General features: G+C 44.2%; 1 protein-coding gene across 1 annotated transcript; it reads right to left on the reverse strand.

Moving 5' to 3' along the window:
* Window positions 1-4,420: 4,420 nt before the first annotated feature.
* On the reverse strand, window positions 4,421-5,556 carry LOC148036009 (dirigent protein 19-like). The gene has a single exon (XM_087679057.1). The coding sequence runs from the start codon at window positions 5,513-5,515 to the stop codon at window positions 4,823-4,825; it is 693 nt and encodes a 230-aa protein (XP_087535183.1). The 5' UTR covers window positions 5,516-5,556; the 3' UTR covers window positions 4,421-4,822.
* Between the last annotated feature and the right edge of the window lie 1,855 nt (window positions 5,557-7,411).

Here is a 7,411-nt window from a genome sequence, read left to right on the forward strand (position 1 = left end):
TTCAAACACTCGTGTTTGCTTTCTTTCCTCGAGACCTAGAGTTTCTCTTAGATTTCATCTTGTGCTTCATTGCTTTTGATGCACTCTAGCCTTCAGTCGACCACGGAGGTTTAGCAAGGGGTTTTGGTACCCAAATCCATCAGTTACCTGCGTAGTACCCTTGAGCATGTAGCAAAGCTTTGGATATCCATCGCGGCGTTGTGCTGACCCTCCATCGATGCCTGCATCTATAAGGCTTGGGCTTCTTTTGGGGTCTTCTACGATATTTGTAAGTCCAAAGCCCAACCATCCTTGGCATTGTCTATTGACCTTCTTGTTCTAGGCCTAGCCACACTCACTGGTTCTCGTTGTTCGACATGTGCTTGTATTAACTCTTCCAACAAGTCCTTGCTCTCGTCAGCAGGCTTGGCTGTTATGTCAGTAGCTTGCTTGCCTTTCCCTCGAGGTTCAATGAGGTCACCCTTGCTAAAGGTTGTGACTATCCTCACACCCGATAGTGTCAGGTGTATCCTCTGAGCTGCGTAGTCAGCCTCACATTTGGTCGCCCTTTTGAAGGGTCTTCCTAGGAGGGTTTCTTTCCCGCAGCTAACACTATTTGGAGGAACATGAAATAGGATAGGCAAGCTTTCCATTTCAATTGTCGCAAGGAGTTTGCACTTCCCTATGAGTGCTTGTGGGTGTCCCCCATAAGGGCTAAGAGTTGCACTAGTCGATGTGAGCTCTGGTTGGCCTAGTAGGGTCCATGATTCATAGGTCAAGATATTAAAATCTGCTCCTTCATCAATTAGAACATCGATAGTATGATCTTGTTTCGCGGTGAGTTTGACCCTAAGGTAAGCAGGTGGTACTATGTCTTCATCTTCCGGGTCTTGGCTTGTAAATTTAAGCCTTCTAACAGATGCCTTTGAGTGCCTAACTGCACAGTCAAACGTGGATTCTCCATTGCTATCTTGGATCATTAGTGCAGTGCTATTCAAGGTACATCTCTCGTCGAGAGTGTCATGTCTAGCCATCTTCGCATTTGTAGCTTGTTGATGTTGCATTTCGCTCTGACTAGACATGGTATGAACACAATGTCTTTGTGTTCTCGTGGTGTGGCCTTTTTTCCCTTGATGGCTAGATTGGCCCATTGAGGTTCTAGGGTCTCTGTTTGTCTCTATTCGGGTATGGGCTTTTGGTTGCTCTTTTGCAAGTGAGAATCCATGCTCATGTAGAGCCATTACTACACTAGGGTCCAATTTGGAGGACCTGTCACGGTGCACGTTTTCTCTTCAACCTACTTGGGGGAGGTGCGGAGGGGGATCTGTGGGGGTCCGGGGGGGGGCAGTCCCCCCCGGCCTGCAGGGCCGTTACGGTAAAATCCATGCACAATTTGGAGGACAGTCTATAGTCAAATTTTGAACTATTTGCTCTAAGTTTCAGCCTAGTGATCGATCTATGATATGGTTTCGGCTTTGTATGGTTTCTCGGTTAATTTCACTGTCTTCATGTTAAAATTTGAGAAAATCTGAATTTGGCCCAACGGGTCCGAATCGCAGGGGCCGAATGCCCGATTCGGACCGTTCGAGGGCCGAGTAGGAAGGGCCGAATGTGACTAGTCCGAATGTCAAATTCGTCCAGTCTGAATCTAGATGTCCAAAAGCAGAGTCGGCCGGGCCGAGTGGGTCACACAGACGGGCCGAATGAGTTTTTTGGGCCGAGTCGGTCGGGCCGAGTGGGTCGTACGGATGGGTATTTCCTCGGACGGTCCGAGCCCGACTAGGGTTGGCCGAGTGGACCAGGTGGTCTGAGGGCCGAGTCTGGGCCTCGGACCAGAGTTGACATGACTCGGACGCGCCGAACGCCACGCGTGTTTTTGCCGCCACTCGCTAAATTCGACGTGCGGGGCGCTGGGGGTCTTCCCCCTTGTCGTACAACTCCAGATTGGTCCTACTACTGTAGGGGGAGGTGTAGAATTACCTGGGCTAGCCGAAGATCTCCCTGATGCCAAGATTGAAGCGGATTTCCTCGCCAAGCTTCCTCTTCTCTCCTACTAACCTGAAACCCTGCAATGCACAATGTGGCCTTTCTTGCCACTTCTGGCCCTTATACCCTCTTCGAGGTATGGTATTGGCACCCCCAATCTCACTTGCCGACCTTAGGCATCACAAGTAAGTTTTTTACCCCTTTTGCACGATTCTTGCCCTGGTTCTGTGCCCTATTTTGCAACAGTAACCCTAATGCTTATTTTCGTTGTTTTTCTTTGTTTTCTCCTACTCTAATGCATCCAAATCACAAACTAAATACCTACACTACTCCATCTCACAACATAAATCTCAAGAAAAACAACAAACCTACTTACCAAGGAGATCGAATACCATCTTCAACCCCCTCGCTCCTACCTATCTCAAGCACCGGTTCGGGGAAACCCTTACTTTGATTCTCGATTCGAAGCGCGCAAGCGCTGAAGGCTTGAATCCGTTGGTCCTGGCAACGGAACCAAAATGTGGGAGCTTTCGCTCAACCGCCAAGACCCACGGACCGCTTATTGTTTCAAGCGTTCCAAGCCGAGCACTAATGGCTACCTCTCACATAACCGACGCGCCATCCATATCTACGGGTGTAGTGAGCTTACCTTCGTGCCGTTCGAGTTACCTCCTCTCCCGCACACTCCGGTAGCTCCACGATCCAAGTGCAAGCTTCAAGCAAGCTCCATCCTCAAGCTCCACTCTCCAAGCTCCATTGCCGCGAGCAAGACAAGAGAAGAGAAGAGAAGAGAAGAAGAGAGGAGAAGATGGAGAGTTTCTCCTCCTCGGTCCCTCACCCTCACACACTCACTCCCTCACACTCTCACACTCCCTCTCTCAAGCACAAGCTTAAGCAAGCAAGAACAAGAAGAAGAAGAAGAAGAGGAGAGCTACTTTTGGCCACACACAAGAATGAGCTTCTCATTCACTTTTCAACTTTATATACAAAACCCTAAATCCCTTTTGGGCGGTCATCCCCCTTTTCCCTTTTTTACATGGCCGGCCGTAGCCTAGGCCCTTTTTTCCGTTGTCCTTCTATCTTCCTAGCTTTCTTTCCACCGCCCGTCTACCTTTACAAATTGCACGGGTGAGAGCCCGGCGCTCCTTGAATTAAACCATGATGCACTTGCGCTTTTTTACAATAGTTTGACTTGCGCTTTTCCTCGTGCGCCTTTGTCTTCCGTTTCTCTTTGCCTTGGCCTTTGTCTTTATCTTCTGTTTTAGCTTTCCGGATTTTCCACCGCCTGGCACTCTTTTACAAGATTTCAGGGTGCGCCTTTATATTTTAAAATGCGTCTTTCCCCTTTTGCATTTCCCTTGGACTTTTGAGGTTGCCCTTGCACTTTTGGCCTTTTCTCCTCTTCTTTCTTCAGTCAGGCTACCTTTTTTCCGCCTTTGACCTGCATCTTTTTTATTTCCTTTTGCTTTCTTAGTGTTGGGGTTAACACACACACACACACACACACACACTCTCTCTCTCTCTCTCTCTCTCTCTCTCTCTCTCTCTCTCTCTCTCTCATTTGTTCTTCCTTAAGTTGATTCAATATATGAGGCAACCTAGCATAGTTTTGAAGCAAACCCAATACCACACATCCATGTGTGTATCAAAATTAGAATCCCACTATGGTTTGTATCAATGTGGCAAATAAATTCCCTTGAAACATTTTGATTCCTTTAGTGCTTTGATTTTATGTTGTGCGTCTTCAAACTCCAAGGTTAAATTAGTGCATGATGAATTACCAACCAACCAAGGAGTTCTCTTAGGGGGTTCATAGGTCGGAAGGATTGGCTTGTACCTATACATATATATATAATTATAGTGCATGATGAACCAACCAACGAAGGGACTTTTTAAATAGCATAGTCTAATTTGAACGCAATCAAAATTGATAGATCATATATTATTGTTTCAATGAGAAATTAATGGCATGAAAATTGGGTTGAATATTTTTGTACAAGAGCTTAAATTATATGTGGTAACGAGGGTGAGGAGCAATCATTTTGTTTTAATACAATATCTGAAAGCCACTTAGGTTGAAGCACTGGGTATTTAAACTGTTTTGGTGTAATTAGTTTATTTCTTAGGCCTAAGCGTGGGTGCATCTAATCATGCTATAAATACTTACTTTTCTCATAAATATTATGTGTGCGGATTATTTTTGAAAAAAGGCCCTTACAATGGTGAGAAATAGTGTTAGGATTTGAGATGCATCCCTAGTTTTCATGGGACACTTTCTTTTAGACCTTGCCATTTCCATTGGCATGGCAAATTCAAACATTGGCAATCCATAGACAATCATCATAAATTTATGTTGTTTATGCTATTATGATATATATATATATATATAGATGTAAACCATAATTAAAATTGAAAGCACTAAGCATATATGTCTTATACTAATGTTGGTATTACTTTATCTCATGGTATGAAGTAGATAACATGACAAAAATATCCAATAATTACAAATAGTGTATCATTTTCTCGATATGTGAGACTATATGATCTAAATTACTTTTAGTTTCAAATAGGTGTTCCGTGTTATTGCCCATCCATAGATGTTCAACCAAAATCTTTAGGCTTTGTATAGATTGGCAAATTTCTAAGTTGTTAGTCCAGTGAAAAGTTTCATATTATTTTGCCATTTGTAGGATGGGTTGGAGACCCTTGGATGGGTGGACGTCCATCAAATGCTACCGTGAGCAGTGAGTACTCATTTTCAAGCTGGAAATATGTGTTGGTGTATATTGAACCAACCAAAGCAATGATGGGTTACTCATAGCAGCCCGGAGAAAGATGACGGATGATGATAAGCTCGCTAGAGGAAGCGGATGTCATGGTGGGCGACATGGGTGGTGCCGTTGTAGAGGATGGAGCTGATGAAGCCGTAGCCACGGGCTCCACGGAAGCTGCCGGTGCCGCCGGTGACGGCGATCTCGTTGGTGACGCCCTTGACGAAGCGGATGAGGCCCTGGATATGGAGGGTGCCGTTGTAGCGGCCGTAACTGTAGGCGCACAGCTCCACCTCCAGGAGGGTGCGGTGGGGGCCTGGGTTTGGCAGGTAGCTGGTGTCGATGGCGAAGCCCTGTACGTGGCCCACCAGCGGCGACGTCGCGTCCGGCGTGAGGGTGGCGTTGAAGTTGAAGAGCTCCCCGGCCCCGAACTGCCCGGTCTTGTTGGGGTTCAGCGGCGGCAGCAGGTTCGTGTTCAGACTCGCATCCCCCACCGCCACGTGTACGTAGTACTGCAGTCGGCTGCGCCTGAACCTCGGCGGCGCCTTGTAGGGCTGCTCCTGCAGCTCCAGCTGCGGCTGCTTCTCAGCTCCCTCCTCCTGCTGATATCGCTGCTGCTCTGCCCCGATCATCTTCCTTGTGCTTATCCCTGGCGGCCTCCTCGCTAATACATTACCCCCTGCAACGGCTACAATAATCACGTCCCCCTGCACAATCATGAGAAGCAGTAGCAGCAGCACCGTCATCCATAACAACAATAGCTGGGCCCGAGTTCCCATATGCTCTCTCTCTCTCTCTCTCTCTCTCTCTCTCTCTCTCTCTCTCTGCGATCTTGTATATGATGCTTGCTCGCTAGCTATCCCTTGGACTAACTCCCTTCCCTCGTCCACAACAACAAAGCTCCACTTTGAGTGCCTCTCAAGCCAACTCCACACGTAACAACAAAGCTCCACTTTGCGAGCCTCTTAAGCCAACTCCACACACCAATTAAGCATGACATCTCTCTCTCCTCACAAAGCATGCACACTTTAGTTTAGCTAGAGCACTCTTCACGAATAATATTATCGATCCTATTAGGGGCGAAGCCTATATAAATGCAATTTAAGACAAACATATGTGTCAAATTAATTTAAAATTTCAGGTATTGGCATCGAAACCAACACAATAACCGTCGGGCAGGGTTCAGGAAAAAAATTTTGAGGAAGAGGAAGTAAATCCTTTTCATCATCATCTGAGAAGGAAGTAACCCCCATTGAGACAGTATCTTATACATATATTTAGCAAATATAACTATATTTTGAGAAATTTGAAGAGGATTTATTTCCTTCTTCCAAATAATTGAGAAGGATTTTTGTCAAGGTGAACAAGTTCTAGGTTAGAGCGAACTCGTCTTTTCCCGAATCTTGCCGTCGGGATAAATATTGATATAATACCAACATGCATTTCGACACGTGCAATAAAAGTTACCAACACAAATATTGATGAGAAAAAAAATTTAAAGCAAGGATCTATGGCCCCTTAAAAGGCCACATTCCCCACTACCTATCTTTGCTAGATTCTTATTGATATGAATTACTTATTTTCTTGTAATAAAAGTAATGAAAAATAAATAAAAAGCTTTATCCAATTGACATGAAAAGGCAAATATTATAAAGATGATGATCATAAAACATTTACAAGTTCAAATCCCATAGTTCGAGTTCTTAAATTTTATGAATACTATGGACCATGATCAAGATCCCCATGCAAAGACATACAAAATACGTGGAGTGAGAAGAGTGCCCTCCAAGTCTAAACACTTTTCTATATGTGCTTGTGAAGTCGGCTAATAATACAAGTCAAAACTCCACTAAGCAAGATTGCTCGCCCCAATGACATTATATATAAGTACTTGAGTCTAAAACTCCACTAAGCAAGATTGCTCCAATGATGGTATCTATAAGTACTCAGGTCTATGCACATAGAATATGCTAAACATATATAACTTTCTTAAAAAATTAAAATAAATACTAAATATAGATTTAGAGCAAGCATATGCTAAAATTAAAAAAAGATAGATTTAGAGTAATCATACATTAAGTTTTAGCTAAGGGTATTCTAAGTGTAGGTTGAGCATATGCCATACTAATTAGGGTACGCTATGATGTACTACACTATGTATAATGTTAAGCATATGCTTAGCCTACACCTAGCATATCATTAGCATAACATACATGTGGTGTAGACTAAGGATAGGTGTGTACACTTAACCTATGCTTGTGTACGCTTAGTCTACACAAGGGGTTTGCTATGCTAATAATATATAGACTAATTAGCAAATCCTTAGCGTATGCTTGACATATGTTTGCTAATGCTAGGCGTATGCTACATGTATGCTATGCCGAACGTATGTTCTCTCTACCTCCTCTCTCTATCTCCTCTTCTCCTCTCCTTACTCTTTTTTGTCCTCTCTACTCTCTCTTCTCTCTCTATCTCCTACCCTCTCTCCTCTCTCTACTCTCTCTTCTCTCTCTATCTCCTACCCTCTCTCCTCTCTCTACTCTCTCTTCTCTCTCTATCTCCTACCCTCTCTCCTCTCTCTACTCTCTCTCTCTCTTCTGTACTAAATAAAAATAGTAATTAAAAATATGTATTCAAAACATACATTGCCCTTACATTCATTTTCTAATCTCAAA

This window comes from Lygodium microphyllum, chromosome 5 (genome assembly GCF_053477565.2).
Source record: "Lygodium microphyllum isolate KBCC chromosome 5, Lygodium_microphyllum_v1.1.10, whole genome shotgun sequence".
Taxonomy (NCBI): Eukaryota; Viridiplantae; Streptophyta; class Polypodiopsida; order Schizaeales; family Lygodiaceae; genus Lygodium; species Lygodium microphyllum.